Genomic DNA, 24,116 nt, shown 5'->3' on the forward strand with positions numbered 1-24,116 from the left:
ATGAGGGAGGGGAGGGGTAGGGATGGAAAAACACAGACAATACATAAGCAGTAACTCTGGTGAACGGTAAGACAGTACACGATACTGGGGATGCCAGCACAACCTGTACAAGGCAAGGCCATGGTAGCTCCAGAGACATCCAAACTCCTGAGGGACTGATTTGCTGGGCTGAGGGCTATGGGGACCAAGGTCTCAGGGAACATCTAGCTCAACTGGCATAACATAATTTATAAAGAATATGTTCTACACTCTACTTCTTTTTTTTTTTTTTAACAATTTTTATTGTGCTTTAAGTGAAAGTTTACAAATCAAGTCAGTCTCTCTCACAAAAACCCATATACACCTTGCTACACACTCCCAATTACTCTCCCCTTATTGAGACAGCCTGCTCTCTCCCTCCACTCTCTCTTTTCATGTCCATTTCGCCAGCTTCTAACCCCCTCCACCCTCTCATGTCCCCTCCAGACAGGAGATGCCAACATAGTCTCAAGTGTCCACCTGATCCAAGAAGCTCACTCCTCACCAGCATCCTTCTCCAACCCATTGTCCAGTCTAATCCTCTATGTCCTACTTTGGTGAGTATCATCAGGGGTCTTAAAAGCTTGTGAGCAGCCATCTAGGATACTCCACTGGTCTCACCCCTTTGGGAGCAAGGAATAATGAAGAAAACTAAAGATGTAAGGGAAGGATTAGTCCAAAGGACTAATGATCCACATCTACCACGGCCTCCACCAGACTGAGTCCAGTAGAACTAGATGGTGCCCAGCTACCACCACTGACTGCTCTGACAGGGATCACAATAGAGAGTCCCAGACAGAGCTGGAGAAAAATAGAGAACAAAATTCTAACTCAAAAAGAAGGACCAGACTTGCTGACCTGTCAGAGACTGGAGAAACCCTGAGAGTATGGCCCCTGGGCACCCTTTCAGCTCAGTAATGAGGCCACTCCTGAGGTTCACCCTTCAGCCAAAGATTGAACAGGCCCATGGAACGAAACAAGACTTAAAGGGCTGCACCAGCCCTGGGGCAGAGACTGGAAGGCAGGAGGGAAGAGGAAAGCTGGTCATAGGGAGCCCAAGGTTGAGAAGGGAGAATGTTAACATGTCATGGGGTTGTAAACTAATGTCACAAAATAATGTGTGTACTGTTTGATGAGAAAATAGTTTGTTCTGTAAACCTTCATCTAAAGTTAAATTAAAAAAAAGAGAGAGAGAGAGGAAATCTTTCTCCTGCAGAGTGCCTGGTGGGTCTGAACAGCCAGTTTTTTAGTTAGCAGCAGAGCCCTTAACCACTGTGCCACCAGGGCTCCTTGAAGTTACACTATACTAGAGTTTAAATATGTGGATTTTTACCCCTTCAGCAAGGAATATGCCAGAAAACCTCTTTGAATTGTACTCCCCCTCATTGTGGAGGCAACTCAGTTAAGCAAAGGACAATTCCAGTCCTCAAAGGAGCTTGTCAGATCCCATCGATTCTACTTCGTAATAGTTTTGGTATCAACCCCTTCCTCTCCATTCCCACTTCTACTGTTGTGAATCCACATGGATATGGAGCAACAGGAAATATAGAATGGTACAGCCACGTTGGAAGACAGCCTAGCAGTTTCTTGCGAAGCTAAACATAGGCTTACCTTGTGATCCAGCAATCATAGTCCTAGGTATCTACCCAAATGAATTAACATTTCATGACCACAAAAAACCTGCCTGTGCGTTTTCTTAAAAAGTTAGAAATAGAACTACCATTCAACCCAGAAATCCCACTCCTCGGAATATACCCTAGAGAAATAAGAGCCTTTACACGAACAGATATATGCACACCCATGTTTATTGCAACACTGTTTATAATAGCAAAAAGCTGGAAGCAACCAAGGTGTCCATCAATAGATGAATGGTTAAATAAATTATGGTACATTCACACAATGGAATACTACGCATTGATAAAGAACAGTGACGAATCTGTGAAACATTTGATAACATGGAGGAACCTGGAAGGCATTATGCTGAGTGAAATTAGTCAGATGCAAAAGGACAAATACTGTATAATACCACTATCATAAGATCTTGAGAAACAGTATAAACTGAGAAGAACACATTCTTTTGTGGTTATGAGAGGGGGGAGGGAGGGAGAATGGGAGAGGGTTATTCACTGATTAGTTAGTAGATAAGAACTACTTTAGGTGAAGGGAAGGACAATACTCAATACAGGGAAGGTCAGCTCAATTGGACTGGACCAAAAGCAAAGAAGTTTCCGGGATAAACTGAATGCTTCGAAGGTCAGCGGAGCAAGGGCAGGGGTTTGGGGACTATGGCTTAAGTGGACTTCTAAGTCAATTGGCATAATAAACTCTATTATGAAAACATTCTGCATCCCACTTTGAAGTGTGGTGTCTGGGGTCTTAAATGCTAACAAGCGGCCATCTAAGATGCATCAATTGGTCTCAACCCACCTGGATCAAAGGAGAATGAAGAACACCAAGGTCACACGATAACTATGAGCCCAAGAGACAGAAAGGGCCACATGAACTAGAGACTTACATCATCCTGAGACCAGAAGAACTAGATGCTGCCCGGCCACAATCGATGACTGCCCTGACAGGGAGCACAACAGAGAACTCCTGAGGGAGCAGGAGAACAGTGGGGTGCAGACCCCAAATTCACACATAAAAAGACCAGACTTAATGGTCTGACTGAGACTAGAAGAATCCCGGCAGTCATGGTCCCCAAAACTTCTGTTGGCCCAGGACAGGAACCATGTCCAAAGACTACTCATCAGACATGGAAGGGACTGGACAATGGGCTGAAGAGAGATGCTGATGAAGAGTGAGCTACTTGTATCAGGTGGACACTTGAGACTGTATTGGCATTTCCTGTCTGGAGGAAGATGGGAGGGTAGAGAGGGTTAGAAACTGGCAAAACGGTCACGAAAGGAGAGACTGGAAGAAGTGAGCGGGCTGACTCATTAGGGGGAGAGTAAATGAGAGTATATAGTAAGGTGTATATAAGCTTATATGTGACTGACTTGATTTGTAAACTTTCACTTAAAGCACAATAAAACTTATTTAAAAAAAAAAAAAAAACCTTCCCATGAATGTCTGTAGCAGCTTTATTCATAATGGCCCAAAATTGGAAGCCACCAAGATGTCCTTCAAAAGGTGAGTGAATAAACTGTGATACATCCATACAATGGAACACTATTCAGTGATAAAAATAAACGAGCTATCAAGCTACAAAAAAGGAGCCCTGGTGGGAGAGTGGTTAAGCATTCGGCTGCTAACCAAAAGGTAGGTGGTTTGAATCCATGGGGCCTCCGAGGGAGAAAGATGTGGCAGTCTGCTTCCATAAAGGTTACGACCTTGGAAACCCTCCAGAGCAGCTGTACTGTGTCCTATAGGGCTGCTATGAGTCGAAATTGACTGGATGGCAAAGGTTTTGGTTTTTTATCAAGCTACAAAAAGGCCTGGAAGAGACTTAAAGGCATAGTGCTAAATGAAAGAAGCCAGTCTGAAAAAACTACATACTATATTATTCTAACCATATGGAATTCTGGAAGAGGCAACACTATACAAAAACCATTCCCACCGCTGTTAAGTCAAGGCTGTAAATCTCTATGGAAGCTGACTGCCACATCTTTCTTCTGCAGAGCTGCTGTTGGTTTCAAACCCCCAACCTTGTGGTTAGCAGTCAATTGCTTTAACCACTGTACCACCAGGGCTCCTGGCAACACTATGTTCTTGCTGTTAGATGCCCTCAAGCTGATTCCAACTTATAGCAACCCTACAGAACTGAGTCCGCACAGGGCTCCTTTTTTGAGGCTTGATAGCTCACTTATTTTTATCGCTGAATAATACTCCTTTGTAGGGATGTATCACAGTTTATTCATTCACCAGTGGAAGGACATCTTGGTTGCTTCCAATTTGCCCCGTAGAGCTTCCAAGGAGCAGCTGGTGGATTTGAACTGCTCAAGTTTTAGTTAGCAGCCAGCTCTTAACCACCAGGGCTCTGGCAACACTGTGGCAACACTATAAAAAAAAAAAAAAATAGAGACAGTAAAAAGATCAGTAGTTACTGAGGTTTGGTGGGGGTGGGGACACAGGTGAAGGACGGCACTCTAAGGGCAGTGAGACTGTTCTGCAGGACACTGTAATGGTGGATACATGCAGTATGCATTTTTCAAAACCCAAGGAACTGTACAACAGAGTGAAACCTAATGTAAACTGTGTATTTTTGTATATGTAATAATGTGTTTTTATAATGATACATGATGTAATAATATAACAATACTGGTTCCTCAATTGTAACAAATGCACCAGGCCAATGCAAGATGTTACTAATAGGGGAAACTGCTGAGGGAAAGGGAGCATATAGGAACTCTTGGTACTTTGCAGGATTTTAGTATATACCTAAAACTGCTCTAAAAATGTTTTAATGAAGGTGTGAACTATGAAATATTTCAAACTTACAGAAAACAATAAACACCCGGGTTCCCACCATTCCAATTTAACAAATGTTATGATGTTAATAAGCTGTTCCAAACCCCTCCCCCGCTCCACTCCATGGCCTTGCAATCTTTATTTCTGTCATTTGTCATCTCACTCACACACACACACACACAGTTTCATAGTACTGTAATAGAAATTCCCAGTAGTTTTTTGCTTTTTAAAAAATCCTGAATTCACATCCTGTCTCCGGTGTGTTTTTTTTTAACAACTTTTTGTTGTTAGTTGCTGTTCCATCGGCTTAGTCTCATGGCCACCTCATGTACAACAGAACGAAATATTGCCTTGTCCTGTGCCATCTTCATGATAGTTTGTATGTTTGAGTCCACTGTTGCAGCTTTTTTGTGCCAATCCATCTCATTGAGGGTTTCCCTTGTTTTCATTGACCCTCTAGTTTACCAAACATGATGTCCTTTTCTAGTGATTAGTCTTTCCTGATCATGTGTCCAAAGTAAGTGAGCCAAAGTCTTGCCATCCTCACTTCTAAGGATTGTTCAATTTTAATGAGGTATAATTTATACCTAGTTTTTTACAGGTTCTTAAGAATTAAAGAAAAATCTAAATTTCCTATAGATATATATAAAAAAAAGTGCTTATTATGGAAAACTGGATCACTAATACTTGTATAACCTAATAAAGCCAGTGTTATTTTTAAATAGGTGTAAAACTGCAGGTCTGAGTAAACAAAATACAAAGCAATTTATTTAAACGGAAGATTTGGTCTCTCTTTTAAATAAACCAAATATCACAGATAAAGGCAAAGTTCTCTTAATTGCACCCCACCTTCTCCCTCCCGAGAGGTAATTGCTGTCCTAAATCGGGACGTATTCCAAAGCACGTTTTTGTACCTTTTCCACATATGTACATTTCCATAAACACTATGTAGTATTGTTTGGTGATTTTTAAAACATACGTAAATGTTGTCGATACATACAGCACATATCATTTGCAATAATTTCCACTTAGCATTGTTTTTCTATGCTCCCAAACTCACTTTAAAGTAAAAAATTAAGAATTACTTTAAAAAAGAAGTTATATAGTTATAATTAATACAAAATTTGGTACTGTACCAGTAGAGACTAGGGGAACCCTGAGACTATAGCTCTGGGATACCCTTTAAACTTGAAGCTCAAACCACTCCTGGAGTCACCTGTCAGCCAAAAGACAGAAGGGCTCATAAAACAGTATCGCCAGTGAGTACTGCGCTCCCCTAAACAATCATCTAAATGAGATCTAACGGTCAACATTTACCCTAGGCCAAAGATGAGAAGCTAACGGCGACAGGGAAGCTAGATTAATGGAAACAGAACCAGAGTGGAAATAATGAAAATGCTGAAATATTGTGAAAAGTATAGCCAATGTTACTAACAATATGTATACAAATTGTTGAGAACCTAACTTGCTATGTAAATTTTTTTCATAATCACAATAAAATACTAAAAAAACGAAGACATAAAAAAAATTGGTAAAAAATTAAGGTGCGGGTCTGGGCGGGGCCGACCGGTGGGCGGAGTCTAGAATGGGAACGGGAGGGGCCTATGAGCGTTGGGCGGGGCCTGGGAGATCCCGAGCCTCAGGGCGGACGCGCTGGCTCCGCTGGGCGGCTGCTGTCATGGTGGCCCCCGTGGTGTACCTGGTAGCGGCAGCTCTGCTCGTCGGCCTGATCTTCTTCCTGACTCGCAGCCGAGGCCGGGCGGCAGCAGGTAGGAGATGCCGCCGCGCAGGGTCGGTGGGGCTCGGTTGTCCGGCCTCTGATCCTTTCTAGGCCGACGTACCGCAAGCCCTGCGCATGCGCCCGACGTGCCTTGCGGGCGGTGTGTGCCTGATGGGGCTGACGAGTATCTCGGTGCCCGACCGCGCTGGGGCGGGCGTGAGACAGGCCGTGCGCATGCGCTTATGTGCCGCAAAGCGGGCGGAGCGGGGAACCGCAGTGCTGGAACCAACCGCGGAGACCGGGCGGCAGCGCCTTACGCCTTTCTCTCAGCCCAAAGCCAGAGCCTCACCCCAGCCCTCTCCTCTCTCCGTTGCACTCCAGATCGCCAGGCCCGGAGGGCCCAGGCCCTAGCAGACACCTACTCCCATCCCTCATTCCTCTAGGCTCTTCCCCTCTGCGCCCGTTGGGGCCCCCGGGGGTCCCATTCCTCCCAGACTAGCTCCAGAGCGAGTGCTAGGGACGGAGCACCTGAGTATTTTCTGCCCACCCACAGGCTGGAGGGAGCGTGAGGCCGCTTCAGGAAGCTCCTTGTGGTCCTCTCCACCCTCCCCCTGCCCCCAAGGAAAACACCCATGCTACCTTGACTTCCTCACCACCTTTTCTGCACCCCATCGTTGTACCCCGACCTGAAGCCGTTTATCCCCCAGGACACAGAGCAGATACACCTGTCATCCCCCTCCCTCCCATTTCTTGTCCGCATATGGGTTTGTGTACTGTCTCTCCCCCTCCCTGAGACCATAGGCTGTTTCGGAGCACGTGTGTGCCCCAAGGACAGGGGAGAGACAGGCTGAGGTAAGGCGGGCAGCCAACAAGTCTTCCTGGGAGGGAGAATCAGCCACTGCTGACTAGTAGATTCTCCGGCTGGAATGCCAGATAAAACCATGGCAAACGGTGCTAGGCAAGAAATCAATGCAGTAATGCAGTGGGCCTTCAGGTGAAGTCTGGAGAGGCCAGGGTGGGCTTTCTGGAGGAGGCGGGGCCTCAGCTCCATTTTGCAAGGCAGGGAGACTACTGACAGGCTAGCCAAAAAGTGGGACCTTGAGGGGAGAGAAAGTATCAACACAGGTAGAAGGGAAGGGGTGAGGTTGCTGCTTAGGACAAAGATGTGGGCCTGGGTTGTAAAGGCCTCCACAGTCAGATTGAAAAGTTGGGGATTTGTTCTTTGGGCAACAGAAGCCTGGGAGGAGGTTGAGTAAAGGAAGGGAGCCCCTCGTGTCATCAAGTGTGTGAGGCAGCTGGGCAACATCATGGTTCCTCTCTTCACTGTAGCCAGCCAAGAGTCACAACGCAATGAAGGGGAGCCCGTTGTAACAGGCCGGGAGGCCCAGCGTGGGCACCTGGAGCCTGAGGAGCAGAGAGCTGAGGGCAGGCCCCGGCGCCGGAGGGACCTGGGCAGCCGTCTGCTGGTCCAGCGTCGAGCCCAGCGGGTGGCCCAGGCAGAGGTGGATGAGTACGAGGAGGAGGCAGTCATTCCAGGTGAGAGGGGCCAGCCTGGTGAGGAAGAGGGCTAGATTAGGAGGTGGAGGGGGGGCCCAGACCTGGATAAGGGAGTAAGGTATGAAGCCACAGTGTGGGAGGGATGGCTAGAAGCCATCAGGCTGGAGAGGGTACTTGGGGGCTGGCCTTTGGTCCTAGAGGCTGGCAGTTCTGCACCCTGAACCCCACTCCATTGAGCTGTTCCCTCTTCCTTCATTTTGGCTCTTAGGGCCTAAGCAGGAGGGCAGGGGTGCTGAGATTGCTCAGTGCACCCCTTCTATCCCAGCAGTCTTCCTGGTGTGGGCATACTCATTCCCTGAGGGCCTCACTCTAGGGACAGAGTGCCTGGCCAGGAGCTTTTGCAGGTTCTGGGATGCAATCACCTGTAACTTCAGAAGAGAAGCTTGGGGATAGAGACATCTTGCTGACCCAGACATCTCCATATCCCCTGTGCTGGGAGACCAAGAGAGCCCTTAGAATTGTGGGAAAGAACATCTCTTCTCCATGTACTTGATGGCTGGCTTGAGTCTGAGCAGAGGACGTTTGGCCCTTCCCAGAAACTGGGGGCATTTGGAGCTTTTGTTCTTGTACCCTTGGGGATTAGCCCCTTTGGCTCAAAAAGAGGCCCTCTGTTATGCCACCCCTCCTGCCTCAGATGTGAGGTCAAATGTCCTGCTGCTCAGGCATCACCTGGCCTTTATGTTTCCGCTGGTCCTGGGATAGTTCTGGGTCAGGGCTGTCCTTTTGGCCTGGGCCTGCTGGCAGGAAGGGATAACCCTGGCCAGGGGCTGAGCCCAGAACCCTCAGTAGCTCCTGTCTACAGTGAAGAGGATTCATATTTGGCTGGGATACATTTCCCAGGGGGCCATCCTTCCCTGGGGGGGTTGGCTCAGAGACAGAAACCAGAGACCTCTGCAAGCCCAGACAGCCCTGTCTGTGATCCTCAGACTCTCGGACATTGGAACCCGGGATCTCCCACTTCACACTATATGGCATCTAAAGCTCTCATCTGTCCCCGTTCTCCATGGCCCCCAGGATCTCCCACTTTACACTATATGGCATCTAAAGTTCTCATCTGTCCCCGTGCTCCGTGGCCCCCGAGCCCTTCCCTACCCCTAACACCCATACACACACTCACACTCAGTGCACATTTCTACCTTCATGGCAGATGTCTCTGGAGAGTAGAACTGGGCTTATGATATTCATTAGTGGGTAAAGGGGATTCCCCTATGAAGAAAGGGACATTAGTCCCCTCTGACCAGGGCCTGAAGTATCTTTCTCTGACCATACCCAGCCCAGGAGGAGGAAGGCATTGAGAAGCCAGTGGAAACTCACGTGTCAGGGAAAATCGGAGCCAAAAAACTACGGAAGCTAGAGGAGAAACAGGCACGAAAAGCCCAGCGTGAGGCAAGTAGGAAGGGTGGGGTGCAGCTCTGGGAATAGGAAAGTCCCTGCCTGCCTATCCCCTGCAGTGGGACCTTCCATGGGGGCTCTTTGCACACTAGGATAAAGTTCCTCAGGGGCCATCCTTCCCTGGGCTTGCCTGGCCCTGCCTCCTGCAACTTTGATCTCTGGCCTGGCTAAGGCACTGCCTTCCTCAGCCTCTGAGAGGAAGACAAGCTCTAGCTGGTGGTAGGGGATATGTCTCTCTCCCTGGATGGTTAACTCGTTCAGCTAATCTAAAGGTTAGAGTCCACCCAGAGGCACCTTGGAAGAAAGACCTGGCAATCTACTGACAAATCAACCATTGAAAACCCTATGGAGCACAGTTCTACTCTGCCACATGTTGGGTCGCCATGAATCAGAGTCGACATGATGGCAACTGGATTTTTTTCTCTAGGCAGAGGAGGCAGAGCGTGAAGAGCGGAAGCGCCTGGAGTCCCAGCGTGAGGCAGAGTGGAGGAAGGAGGAGGAGCGGCTTCGCTTAGAGGAGGAGCAGAAGGTGAGGTAGACTCCGAACTCTGACCTCTGACCCCTGACTGGGCAGCCCTGCTTCCCATGCAGTCCCCCAACACCTCCAGCCTGATAGATGGGCCACAGAGCAGGTGCAGGGCAGGCCCTGGTTTATTTGGTTCTTGGGCTCTAGATGCAGCCTATGCAAAGCTGGCTGTCTTAGGTTGGGTTTCTGAGAAGCAGAGTCTGGGATTAGGATTCTTGTGGATATGGTTTATTGCACATGCCTGGATTGAAGGGCGTTGAAGTGGTCTGAGTGGCTGGAGCAGAGTCAGCAAGGAGGAATGGAGGAGAAGGTCAGCAAAGTAAGAGAGGTCTGGATCCTGAGGGCCTTGAGGCTGTGAGGCCATTGTAAGAGGTGGTGGGTCTGTCCTGGGCCATATGCAGTACAGGGCCTGGCATGGAGGAGATGCTCAGGGAGTGGGGGCCACTGCAGTGAAGGTGGTTGATGAGCGTTTGCCAAGTGTTTCCTTTATCCTCAGCACCAGGTGCCCAAGAAAGGGAACATCACAAAGATGTGGGGTATAAAGAATGAGAGCCAGGGCTACCCTAGCTAGGAAGACCCCATAGCTTGGTACCTGTGACTCTAACTGGCCCTTAGTGACCAGGATCCCTGTATGGCAGGCAGCCTGGCCCTGGGTTCTGTAGCAGATGGACCAGAGCATAGCAGAGGGCAGTATTAGCAGAGAGGGTTTTCACCTTTCTCAATTTTGACCTCGCTTTATGTACTTCGGCATCCATCATGGGGCTCTGCCTCTCCCCGTCCCCCAGTTTTCCCTATTATTAACATTTTATAGGAATGAAGTCCGTTTGTTGTAACTAATGAGCTAGCATTGATATGTTGTTATTAACTAAACTCTATACTTTATTCAGATTTTTGTTAGTTTCTTCCCCAAGCCCTTTTTCTGTCCCAGAGTCCCATCCAGGATGTATTACATTTAGCTGTTGTGTCTCCTTAGGCTCTTTTGGGCTGACAGTTTCTCAGGCTTTCCTTGATTTTGATGACCTTAACAGTTTTAAGGAGTGATGGTCAAGTATTTTATAGAATGTGCCTCCATTTGAGTTTGGCTGATGTTCTTCTCATATTTAGACTGGGGTTGTGAATTTCTGGGAGGAAGACCATAGAGGTGAAGTGCCCTCTTCAACACAGCGGATCAAGGGTACATGCTATCAACTTGACTTGCCAATAATGATGTTAACCATGATCACCTGGCTGAGGTTGCATTTGCCAGGTTTCTCCATTGCCTAGTTACTCTTTTTTTCTTCCTTTTCATACTGTACTCTTTGACAACAAGTCACTAAGCGTAGCCCACCTCCTTGAGGGCAAAGTATCTACATAATTTATCTGGAAATCTTCAGTACAGGAAATTTGTCTCTTCACCCGTATTTATTCACTTGTATAATCGTTATTTATGATTTTTGAATTATTTACAAATCCATATGAATTTATGGATATTTTGTACTTTCGTGTAATGCTACGTTGTTTATTTTGTTGCATAAATTGTTCCACTTTGGAGTTGGGAGCTCTTTTAATTGATGTTTGTGTCCCTTTGATATACCCCATCGTTGTGTTTTTTTTAGTACTTTCTGGCACTGTAGGATGCTTCAGGTTCGTCTTACATATTTTCTGCCCAGTTTTAGCTTCACATTGTGATATTCTGAGAGACCTTTCTGAGGGCTCTGGAAAATGGGTTGGGTTAGGGGGAGACTGTTGCGGTAGATGGTGGTGGTAGTGGAGTGAAGTAGATGGATTGAGAAGCTTTCAGGACATTAAAAAGGGAAAGGAAGATGGGACCTCATTTCTGACCAGGGCAGATGGCCGGATGGCTGTGTGATTCATCAAGTGAGGGACCACCAAGCAGGTAGACCAAATATGTGGCGAGTGGGTCACAGAGTTTGTTTTGGGCATACTAAATTTGAGGTGCCTGTGAGACAGCCAAGTGGGTGTGTCACATGGGCAGTTGTGTTGGGAGGAGAGGTTTGGGCCAGGGTACAACTCTGGCAGTCACTGGCAAGAATATGGTTGTTGCCTAGCATGGGCAAGGTGTCCAGGGAAGAAGTAGGGAAAGAAGAGCCCAGGCTGAGTGATGAAGGAGGTGGGAAAAATGGCCGAGGAAGCAGAAGGAAATCCAGGGGAGGCTGGGAGCCTGGAAGACAAGAGAGGAAGGTGGGGGGTGGCTGCTGTGTCTAACACCACCAAGAGGATGGGGGTAGGAGGCCTGAAGGTATCCCTTGGATTTGGTGAGAAGGAGGGCATTGGTGAGACCATCACAGGAGTTGTTTTGGTAGAATGGGGAATGTCAGATTGGAGCAGGCTGAAGAGGTGAAGGGTGGTGAGGAAATAGAGCCTGGTGTTTGTTCAGAAAGTGTGGGCATGATGGGGTGGAGAGAGGGAGGATCGTGTGGGGTCAGGTCATGGCAGGGTTTTCAAGAGATCTGAGCCAGGAGGTGACGGGTTGGGGATGGAGCAGTGTTTGTCTGGGAGGTGATGGAGCTGATGGGTCAAGGGGCATCTGCCTGCTGTCCAGCTTAGAGAGGGTGGGGATTGGGGTCTTGAAGGTGCTGTGTGCCTGAGAAAGGGCTGGGCTGTATCCTCTGGTGCTCTGGCGGACAGGAGGGGCCAGAACAGGGATGGAGAGGGCACCCCACCCCCACATACCTGACTTTTGCCTCCTCTGTGTCCACAGGAGGAGGAGGAGAGGAAGGCCCGGGAGGAGCAGGCCCAGCGGGAGCATGAGGAATACCTGAAACTGAAGGAAGCCTTCGTGGTGGAGGAGGAGGGCGTGGGCGAGAGCATGACTGAGGAACAGGTGGGCTTGGCACCCCTGGTAAACCCTTCCTTGCACCCACCAAAGGGCTGGGGGGCTGTGTCTGACCAAGGCTGGCTACCCCATCCCATATACCCCGTCGGGCAGTGAAAGGTGGGCAGACATCAGTACCCGCAGGATCTGTTGGCCAGAGGCTCTGAAGTCCTCACCACACAGGCTCTGCTGCCGCTGCAGGCAGGTTGTAGGTGGCACCTCCAGGTGGTTAGGCGGGCAGATAAGTGGCACTTAGGTGGGCAGGTATTGCCTACAGTCAGGTGCAAGGCATAGACTCTGCTAAGCATTCACCCTGATTTCTCTGCTCCTCTAGTCCCACAGCTTCCTGACAGAGTTCGTCAATTACATTAAGGTAAGAAGCCAAAGAGCAGAGGCCGGGCACCAGCTCCCTGCCCTTGCGTGCATCTTGTGGGTATCCTCAGAGCCTAGAGGGAGGGCCTGAGCAGAGGCAGTTGGTGTTTCACTCAGGTGCCTGCAGGAGTGGGCAGGGCAACCAAAGAGACTGAGATGCCAGGATCCTGGCCAGGAAAGTCCCTTCTTTTCTGACCTCAAAGGTGGGGCAGAACCTGGTCTGTGTGGGTGGCACGAGCCTTTGCTCATTGCCCACACTCAGTGTTTGACAGCTTCCCTGCTTTTCAGACCCCGTGCTCAGTGACTCACTGTGTTTTTAAGCTTTTTCATGGGTATTTCCTGTCAGTTCTGTCAGATGGAAGCTCAACAAGCCGAAACAAGTGTCCCCTGCCACGTGGCCCTGACCGGGAACTTGGGCCTTCCAGGGGAAACAAGATGGTGTTTCCTTTGGAATCTAGGGCAGGGTGACAGGTGTGTCCCCTTCTGCCCACAGCCTCAGTGCAGGCGCCCCGGGTGTTGGTCCGCATTGCATAAGCACGTCCCGCTCTGCCTTGCTGCTAAGCAACTTCTCCTCTCCCACGAAGGATGCATCGAGGGGAGAGGTTTTCAAGTGCAGCTCAGAGGTGCAGAGGCGGCTGAGGGAAGGGGTACAGAGGGAGCGGGGGCGAGGGTGGGGGTGGTGCTAGGGGGTGCCAAGGAGCCAGGGCTTGCATAATCCTTCCCCCACCCCCACAAAGAGAGCAGGGTTTAGCTGGCTCCCAGCAGCGTGGGGCTGGGCTCAGCAGGGGGCTAGGGGTTCCTGACAGGGAGAAACACTGGCAGCTTCCAGAGGGTCTGTCCCCTCAGGCTCTGACCATTCCACCCTGACAGAACCCCTTTCCCCTGGCACACTTAATTGGGGACCATAGTTTTTGGCAGGATATCAGTCATGATTTCTTGCTGCTTTCTGAAACTTGTAGTCCCCACCTACGCAGTGGGCAACAACATGGGTCTGAAGTCCCTCCTCCAGGAAGCCTTCCTGGGTGGTTTCGGAGATGGTCAGCTTCAGTGTCCTCCTCTCCTGCAGGCTGGGGCGAGGCTCCGGTTCATGTCAGAGACTCTAGGAAAGGCTCCCCAGGGTGGTTCTAGCCCTCTCTTTTGGTGGCCTTCTGGGGCTGTGGTTCTCCAAACTTTTGAAGTTAAGAGGTATTTCCAGCCTATGCTGGCTGATTCTCCTGGAGCTGCTGCCCTCCCACCTTCCTCCCAGCTCTAAGGGTCTCAGAACTGGAGAAACATTCCCGTGCTGTGCAGTGTGTGTCCGAGGGCTACGGAGAGCCTGCTCTTATAGTCCACTCTCCCTTCTTTCTGTGGCTGGATTTGCTTGTTTTTTCAAACACACTTTTGGCCCCAGCAGCACCTTGGACCAAGTCTTCGGGGACCACCTGGGGCAACTCCGTGTTCTGCTCTGAGCTGTTGCTGAGAGCCCAGTGCCCACTCCCTGTCTTAGTTGGTAGAGGCCAGCTGGCCAGGTCACCTTGTGCTTGCCCACCCCTTGCCCCAGCTGTAGCTCATTCGCCTCCCTGCTTGCACAGACAGGTTGGCATTTCAAACAGTCACATGCCGTCTGCACCCAGGGAGGCGTCACTTTGTCTCTCCTCCCCCAGCTCATTTGCTATGGGAGGTACATGGAAATGCAAAAGACCTTCTCTGGAGTCACATGCTGTCTGTGGGGAGGAGGGGTGATGCATGTATAGGATCCAGCAGTGAACGCTCAGCTGTACCCCTGGGAACTAGAGGTTCTGCTGAGGGTGTGAGGGAAGCACTCAGCAATGTTAGTGTAGTTATTTTAAGGGTGGGCTCAGTGCCTCAGACAGTGTGAACAGGATGGGTGGAAAGAAATGTAGGTGTGTCAGGGTTGTGGGGAGCTTCAGGCTAGGGTGGGGGGCCAGCAAAAGCAAGGCAGGAATAAGCTCCCACTGCCTGTCCCGCAGGACCCTGGCCTTCCATGTCTGTAGAGTCCCCCATTCCACCAGCCAGGCTCAGCTTAGGAACCTTAGCTGTGTTATGTTCACCATTGTACCCTCCACACCTTCTCAGCACCTGGTCCTGACAGATCCTCAGGAAACACAAGTCCACGGTGACAGCTTTTTAAAGGAGCTTTTGGTGGATGTCACCTTCTTCCCTTCATCTCCATGCTGCTTCCCTTCCAATTGTCCGTGATGTTAAAAAGATACAGCTGGATACAGAGGCGGGGGGCAGCTGTGCTCTGCTCACCAGGTGTAGTCATCAGGCCAGGCCCTAAAGGGCAAGTGGTGGTTTGGGGTAGACCCTTCCCAACAAGCAGGGGAGTGAGAATGTATGAGTGCATGTGTCTGTATTTGGGTGGTTGTGTAAGTGAGTGTGTGAGCATGGGTGAGGGGAGCTAGGCTGTCCCACAGAAATGGACAAAGTGTTCATCTAGCACCCAGACCAGATCAGAGTAGAATACAGACCTGCAGGGGGTACCAATGCCTAGAGGGATCGCCCAAGCTCACCTCTCTCCCTTGCTCTCCCTCCCCTTGTAGCAGTCCAAAGTAGTGCTCCTGGAAGACCTGGCTTCCCAAGTGGGCCTGCGGACTCAGGTAAGCCCTGGAAGGTGGTCCCCTATGTGGAGTGTGGCCTTGGGGTTGTGTGACTGGCTGAGGGGACATATTCTAAAGGTGGGGAATCTTGCTGCCCCCTCCACCCTGCCAACCAAGAAGGAGTGGTGTAGGAATCCTGCCTTTCTAAGATGGAAGAACAGGCAGAGAGGAAAAAGAAAAGCCCAAACTCCATCACTCCCCACCAGGTCCTATACCCAAAGCAGCCCAAATCCAGTTACCTTGACAACTCTTGCAAGTGGGCTGTACCAGCCTTTATGGCCAAGTACCACAGCTCCCATCTTGGCTGGAAGAGACTTTGGGGGGGCCTTGCAGGGCCCCAGGCCCAGAACTCCTTTTGCCCAGGACTCCTTTTGCCCAGGACTCCTCCAAGGGAGCAGCACAGAGTCCTGTTGGGGCATGGCTGCGAAGAGAGGAGGAGATCAGCAGTGGTGGGAGGAAGGCTGCAGGTGCTTTTCTGGGCTCTGAAAACTGCTCTCCCCTTAGGATACCATAAACCGTATCCAGGATCTGCTGGCTGAGGGGACTCTGACAGGTGAGAGGATGGAGAGTCAGCCACTCCAGGGACAGCAGGGGTCTGCAGAGTCTTCTTGCTAAGGGACACCTGGTTCTGGGGGGCAGGATGAGAGTCCTGAGGTAGGGGTGTGAGCTGGGGCATGAGCAGTGGGATGCAGTTACAAGGAGGACGTGCCAAGGGCTGGGGATGGCTGCTGGATGCTGAGGGCAGGTGAGGAAGCCTGGCTTGGCTCACCTAGCCAGGACTGGCTGCAGCTAGGAAAGACCAGGCAGGCAGGGGATCTGGAGGGTTCCGAGCCGGTTGTAAAGGGGTGGGTGGGCATCCTTAGGACAGGTGGGGAAGGCTCAGAAGGGCTCAGCCCTGCAACCTGCACCCCGCATGTCCCCACAGGTGTGATTGACGACCGGGGCAAGTTCATCTACATAACCCCGGAGGAACTGGCTGCTGTGGCCAACTTCATCCGACAGCGGGGCCGGGTATCCATCACTGAGCTTGCCCAGGCCAGCAACTCCCTCATTGCCTGGGGCCGGGAGACCCCCACCCAGGCTCCAGCCTGACCCTAGCCTGTCCCTCTTGGACTCTGAGCTGGCTTGGCCTATCTGACCAGTCATCTTCCTCCCTCCCCACCATCCCGGAACAGTGATGGAATGTGGTTAGGCAGTTACAGATTAAAGGCCCATGAGCACTGCTAAGCTTGGTGTGGCTTGGTGTGGCAGAGGCCTGTCCTGGGATCTCAGACAAGCAGGTATAATCTCAGCCTCCAAGTATATCCAAGAGGAGGGAAAGGTCCCATGGAGGCAGGTAGGAAGCCCCATTTGTATCATACATTCATTCATCCAAAATATATATATATATGTATTGAGCACCTACTGCATTTCTTTGTGCCTGCAAGTCTAGCCCCCGACGCCTGGACAAGGTCTTTCTCTACCCTCTTCCCACCCCAGTCCCAGAGCAAAAGTGGGGTAGTCTCTTGGGCCGTCTCCCCTAATGGGAAGGAGGGGTCACTTTTTAAATATAGATTCTGAGCCTAGGGCTGAGAGTCCCTAAAGAGAAGAGTTCAGGAGAAGCATTAAGGACAGAGTCCTAGGGAGCTTCAGCCTCTAAGAGGGAGGGAAGATGAATCAGTGAAGGAGGGCATCTGGGCCAGCTGCTTGCGGGCCCGGGATACGGAAGGGGAGGGCCTGCTGGAGCTGGACATGATTGTGCGGTGGAGGGACACTGCTCATACAATAAGTCACATGAATTCACGTCTCCCCTTGGCAAAAAAAAAGTGGAAGCGGTGTGGGTGGTCCCACCCACTGTTGGATGTAAGGACCATATGTTCGGGCGTTGGTGTTAGCTGGGAGATATGTGTCTCCTGGAGGGCCAGTCACTCTTGTGCTTATGGGCTGTCAGTGGCGTGCTCCTTCTGCTGTGCTGAGGGTGAGGCTCGTGTTTAAAATGTGCCTTTTTCTATGCAAGGTGGTTGCTAAACACAACCACCTACTTTCTCTGGTGCCTGGTGGAGGAGGCAGCTTTCTGTTCTGGCCCAGAAGGAAGCTGTCTGTGTAGAGCGATGTGGAGATAGTGCGTCTGGCTCTGGAATGGTGCCTTCCTGAGGGGTTGTCAAGGGTGATTTTGACTCATTTGAGGCTGTAAGCATTGCCAGTAGAACCTCCATTCTAAGTACTACAGGGTCGGCTGTGGACCCTTGGCGTCACTTGGAGCTGTGAAGGGCCACGGCACATGGCCTGGAAGGCCATCCAGGAGTCCACCATCTAGTCAGAGAGGGGAGGCATAGACATGGATAACCACGAGAGGCGAATTGTCCAGTAGGCAAGGTAAACACAGTACTTACCTTGCTTACCAGATCTATAGTGAACATTTCACAGTTTTTCACTACATCAAAGATTCTGCTTCTAGATATGGCTGGCATTTATCTCTCTCCTAACCCCACAGCATCTTCCTACAAAATCAAAGCCTCTTTTCAAATTTAGTTCAACGGGGGTGGATGACCCAGTAAGCAAGGTAAGTATAGGCTTTTGTGCTTACTTACTAATCTGCAGTGAACAATTTCACTTGGATTTCAAACTCATGTGAAATTGTTCACTATAGATTAGTAAATAAGCACAAGTAAGCCTGTGCTTACCTTGAGTGTTGGATAATCCACCCCTGAGAACCTCAGTATGAGTTGGACACAAAATTCTAGAGGGAAAAGAAAAGGTGACTTCAGTTAGATCAGTGGCTCTCAGCCCAGGTTGCTCATTAGAATCACCTGGGGAATTCTCAACAGTCCACATGCCCAACTGCACCCAGGCCAGTTAAATCAGAATCTCTGGGGGTGGGATACAGGGATCGGTAGGAGGTTCCATTATGCAGCCAAGGCCAGAGGCAGAATGGAAGTGGGGGTAGGGTAGAAAGGCAGGTGATGAAGTTGCAGGAAATTAAAACCCTCACCAGAGGGGGCTTCTTACAAGACTAGAGAGCAGCTCCAGGGTCTCTTCTCTCCTTTCTGTCAGCAATCCTCAGCCACAGCCCTCCAGGCAGCAAGACGACTGTGGCAGCCCCAATCCCACCATCCCTCTGTTTCAGGAGAGTGCCCAAAGTCCAGAAGGGAAAAGCGCACGGTCCTTCCTCACGTCTGGAAGCCTCCTAAGATCCTTTATGTCCCAGGGTCTCAATGTGGAGGAAAAAGCCCACAACTCTTTGTGCATTATTTAGTGATTGATCTCTTAATCTTATAAATTTATCAAGTAAACAGTTCTTCAGATAATAAACAGTTAACGTCCTTCTAAGTGAGTACAAACTGCTTTCACAATTAGCAAATGAAAACTTCCAGGTTTAACAACCTACATTTTTCCGAACATTTAAACATCTCCAACTTCTAAGCATTTGATTAAAATCCTCAAGTTTAATATAGGAAATTATTTAAAATGCCTTAACCCAGTGCCGTCAAGTCGATTCTGACTCATAGCGACGCTATAGGACAGAGTAGAACTGCCCCATAGTTTCCAAGGAGCACCTGGCGGATTCGAACTGCTGACCCTCTGGTTAGCAGCTGTAGCACTTAACTACTATGCCACCAGGGTTTTCTAAAATGCCTTAGCATTTTAAAAAGTAGACCAGACATAGGTAGTATAATGGTTACATGCTCATCTGTACATGTAACATTAAAACCGATTATAAACATGAATACCAGGGATTTACATTTAACTTATTAGTGCTATTTTAATTTTTATTCCTTCCTGAGGGTATAGTTTCCACTTACCCTGGAGCACACTGGTTACTATCTCAAATAGCTGAGGATGTAGTTATGACTGGCGGATGTTGATTCAGAACCGGATTGAGGGCTTGATTGTGATTCTACCTGAGTCCTTTACCTATTGGGAAGCGCCTTTTCAGAGTTAGATTCCCCCCACTCCACATCAAGAATTTTTGACTGTTGGCTCCAACCAACCAGATAAATTTTGATTTGTGTAACCCCCAAATGATGCTTGTTCTGGGTGCCTTATCTTCACAGCGCAGCCCAGCGTAGGTCTATTTTCATATCACTTGCTCCCAGTGGAGTACAATCTGGTTCAGTTTGGTTCCATCACAACTTCTTATTTTAATGGACCATCAAGACCTATGTTGACAAGCTCTGTGGTTGAAGAGCCATATAACTTATCTTTTCAAAAATGTTTATTTATAAGGTTGGCCTTGAGTTGAAAGTTATTGAAACTGGGTAATGGGCACATAGGAGGTATACTAATCTGTTTTTTGTATGTGTTTAAATTCCCTATAACAAAAAGCTTAAAAATAAACACCTGAGCCCTTGATGGTCTTATGCTAAGGCCCAGAAAAGGGGCTAATAAAGCTGGGTCATGTGAAGCCACCCAGTCATTCATTTACCCAGCAACTGAGTGACTCCGGGGCTACCACAATGGTACTAGCACGGTTCAGGTTAGATCTTTAGAACAAAATGTATCAAAATCCAAAGTATGTTTAAAAATATACTTTAACATAATTTATGGAGATCCCACTGAGTACAAAGCACAATGCTAAGCACCCCAAGACACTACAGTGAGCAAAACATAGCCCCACCCGCAAGTAACAGGGGCGATGGTGGGATTAATCTCTAACGGGAGACTGAACAGTCACCCAGCCAACAAAATACCCCACTATAGGAAAGGGTCCAGCAGCAAATAAGGAGAGGTTTTCCAGGTTAAGAGGATGCAGAGATCTGGAGGGGAGAATGAAGGCCTGTGGTTCACTGAAGGGGGTGTGGAATGTTGGGTGGAGGAAAGGGAAAGGCCAGGGCAAAAGGAGAGACAAGGGTGGAAACGGAGGTTGGGACAAGGCTGGGAAGGGCCATGAATGCTGAGCCCAGAGATTTAGGCTTTATTTGGTGAGCCAGGGTGGGGGGAGAATGTTTAATGTTTAGTATTTTGAATCAGTAACTCATTTCTTGAACATTTTTTTTTTTTTTTTTTGCAATCATCATGTGCCACAAGTTGTCTCTACTTCATCAACACCTCCTTCCGTACCCTTGTTGTATGCTCCAGGTACCACCTCAAGCCTTCATGAGTGCATGCCCCAGGCACCTCTAGTTTCTTCCTAGCCCCAAGACTGGATACTAACTATTCCACTAAGACCATGCTTTTCAAACTTTTTCTGACAGCATCTCTTAGTAAGAAACCCATTTTACATTAAGAACTCAGTTCCTGTGTGTATATATACATATAGGTAACGAAAGCAAAAGTCTCACAAAACAATTCTTCATGTATCATGGTTTTGATACATGTTGATATTTGCTTCTCTATTCTGTTTCATTGCTGATAGTGACAATTTATTTTACAACCCACTCACAGGTCTCGACCTACAGTTTGAAAAGCAGAGTCCTAAGGAAGCTTGTTCCTTTTCTATTGAGAACAGGGCCAAGGATCAGTATCTGGGTGAAGAGCTGCGTATCATACGTAACTTTTGATAGTCATAGACTTGTACAACCAGAAGCAATTTAGACTTCAGTAGCGACATTGGAAAACATTTTGACTCGGTTCATTCTGACACCAAACATAATTTTTGATTGGTTAATCTATTATTTAATTTGACTAGTCGGTACAACCAAATCTGTAAGGAAACCTTCTAAGTGAACCTACCAAATATGGATACTCTAACATTGAACTTATTTAAATATAACCTCTTGGATGTAACCTGCTAAATGTGCTCTGACTGGTTTTAGTCACTTTAGCTTTCTTCTGTGATTTTACAATTTAACTTATATTTTTGACATATGATACAGAAGAACACCTCCATAGTAATAACAACAAAACTAAAACTTTTAATCTTCCACCTGTATCGAGGAATGGAGGTTTGATACTTCTGTTGCTTTAAGAGATTTTCCTTTAGCTGTGTCTCTCATCAGTGAGGTAAGTTAAGTCACTTCATTCTTGAGCTAAATCTCACAGTTCACAGCGTAGTTCACCTAACAGTATAGTTGTATGGGCACCTACTTGATGTCCATAACAAAGATAAATGCCATAGATGAGAAATTATTAGATATATAATCCATCATCATCAGGAAATTTTCATTTTTTCACGTTTCAGTTACTGGCCCTGCTAGGTGGCTGCAACTCAAGAAACACTGGCAAATGGTAGGTGAAGGGCACATGGGAACCTTGGGCCCCGATACCAGGTAATAAAAGTTTAATTTAGCCACCACCTTGTCCGTCTGTAATGATCATATAAAAACTTTATAAGGAAGGCTTTTGGCTTCATAAGTTTACACTAGCTTTTACAAAAATTAAAATTTCTGGTAACATTTTTATAGTCTTTGCGTTTTTCTTAAAATAATTAAAGACTTGATTGAGCACAATCATGAGCAACATCATGATAAATGGAGAAAATTTTAAAGTTGTCAAGGATTTCATTTTTACTTGGATCCATAGTCAACACCCATGGAAGCAGCAGTCAAGAAATTAAACCATGTATTGCATTGGCAGATCTGCTGCAAAAGACCTCTTTAAAGTGTTATAAAGCAAAGATGTCATTTTGAGGACTAAGGCCCACCTGACCCATGCCAAGGTATTTTCAGTCATCTCATATTCATGCAAAACCTGGACAATGAATAAGGAAGACCGAAGAAGAATTGACACATTTAAATTATGGTGTTGGGGAATATTGAACATACTGTGTACTGCCAGAAGAATGAACAAATCTGTTTTCTGGAGGAAGTACAGCCAGAGTGCTCCTTAGAAGCAAGGGTGGAGAGATTTGTCTTTACTTTGGACATGTTATCAGGAGGGACCAAGCCCTGGAGAAGGACATCAGGCTTGGTAAAGTAGAGGGTCAGCAAAAAAGAGGAAGACCCTCGATGAGATGGATTGACACAATGGCTGTAACAATTGGCTGAAATGTGGCACCTAGCAACAGCAACAACATAATTTCCATGACACAGTAGTCATTTTGTGTATTCTGTTTGTGAATTTAGGAAGGAACAACATGCTTCAGAAGTAGATGTAAATAAATAGAGCATTTGGGATGGTGGGTGCTGTGGTAGCTTATACTCCTTTTTACTTTGTATCTGAATACCTTTCAGTGAGGTTTACAGTGTATTGGTACGAATGAGTCTCTTAGTATTATATGAACGAAATATCAGTTATGTAAAAACAAAAGAAATATTAAATTTTACAAGGAACAATAAGAAAAGCATAATCATATATTAGGTAAAATGTGTCATTTCTAAAGACTAGGAAGAAAAAGAATATAGCTTTTAATGATTTTTTGGTATTTTCCCATATATTTTCTTTTTCATGGGCCCAGTGTGTGTGTGTGTGTGTGTGTATGTGTGTGTAAACATCAGTTTATCATATAAAACAACTTGTAAAAAACTCCAGCACACTTGGATCATAACGCTTTCAGTTGCAGTTTTATATTGGTCTAGATAACCCCCAACCTTTACTGGTAATGCCAGGACTGTTTGGCCCAATTCCAGAGATTTTGTATTTCCTCAAAGCAAGCACAGCTGTAAAGAGCATTAGTACAAACAGTGGGACTTTTGCATGAACTAAAATGCCTTGTTTACCTCCCAATTTGACATTTGGAGTTAACTACACATTCATCCCAAAGAAGAAACCCCAAGACCCCTTTTGGAGAATTTGGTGGGTAGGACCTCAAAGGACCACAATGGCTTTGCTAATTTGATAGGTTTAATTTGCATCTCTTCAGTATCAGTGAGGCTGAAGATGTTTTCGAATGCTCGTTGGCCACTCGTATTCTGTGAATTATCTATTTCTAGCTTTTACTCATTTATCTATAAACCTAGGGTATTTGCAATCTCATCTGTCAGACAAATGAACATCAGTGGGTACCTACTATGCTTTTGTATTAGTTTTCTAGGGCTGCTGTAACAAAATGTACCACAAATTTTGTGCAGTAAAACAACACCAATTTGTTAACTTCTTAGAAGTTCAGTATGGGATTTACTGGCTTAAAATCAAGACAGGGCTGTGTTCCTTTCTAAGGCTATAGGGGAGAATCCATTTCCTTGTCTCTTCCAGCTTCTAGAGGTAGTCCATACTCCTTGGCTTATAGCCCCTTTCTCAATCTTCAAAGCCAGCAATGTTGCATCTCTCTGACCATTCTTCCATAGTTACATCTCATTCTCTCCTGATTCCCTCTTCCACTTTTAAGGACCCTTGTAATTACACTAAGGGGCCCTGGTGGTGCAGTATTTTAGTGCTCGGCTGCTGACTGAAAGGTCAGAAGTTCTATCCCACCAGCATCTCCATAGGAGAAAGATGTGGCAGTCTGCTTCTGTAAAGATTACTGCCTTGGAAACCCTATGGGTCAGTTTTGCTCTGTCCATAGGGTCGCTGTAAGTCAGAATCAATTCAGCAACCATGGGTTTGGTTGGTTTTTTTTTTTTTTTTTTTTTTTTTGTGGTTTCACTGGGCCCACCCAGATAATCCAGCTTACTTGCCCTATTTTAAGATGAGCTGATTGTTGTTCGGTGCTGTCAAGTCAATTCTGACCCTGTGTACAACAAACCGGAACACTGCCCAGTACTGTGCCATCCTCACAATCATTGCTGTGTTTGAGCCCATTGTTGAAGCCACTGTGTTAGTCCACCTTGCCAAGGGTCTTCCTCATTTTTGCTGACCCTCTGCATTACCACGCATGGTGTCCTTCTCCAGGGACTGGTCCCTCCTGAT

General features: G+C 47.7%; 1 protein-coding gene across 1 annotated transcript; it reads left to right on the forward strand.

The window, feature by feature from the left end:
• The first annotated feature begins 6,032 nt into the window (after positions 1-6,032).
• DDRGK1 (DDRGK domain containing 1) lies at positions 6,033-16,810 on the forward strand. The gene is made up of 9 exons (XM_064275850.1): positions 6,033-6,197; positions 7,478-7,684; positions 8,979-9,095; positions 9,529-9,626; positions 12,325-12,447; positions 12,773-12,811; positions 15,354-15,410; positions 15,915-15,963; positions 16,336-16,810. The coding sequence occupies exons 1-9, from the start codon at positions 6,107-6,109 to the stop codon at positions 16,500-16,502; spliced, it is 948 nt and encodes a 315-aa protein (XP_064131920.1). The 5' UTR covers positions 6,033-6,106; the 3' UTR covers positions 16,503-16,810.
• The last annotated feature ends 7,306 nt before the right edge of the window (positions 16,811-24,116 follow it).

Source organism: Loxodonta africana, chromosome 24 (genome assembly GCF_030014295.1).
Source record: "Loxodonta africana isolate mLoxAfr1 chromosome 24, mLoxAfr1.hap2, whole genome shotgun sequence".
Taxonomy (NCBI): Eukaryota; Metazoa; Chordata; class Mammalia; order Proboscidea; family Elephantidae; genus Loxodonta; species Loxodonta africana.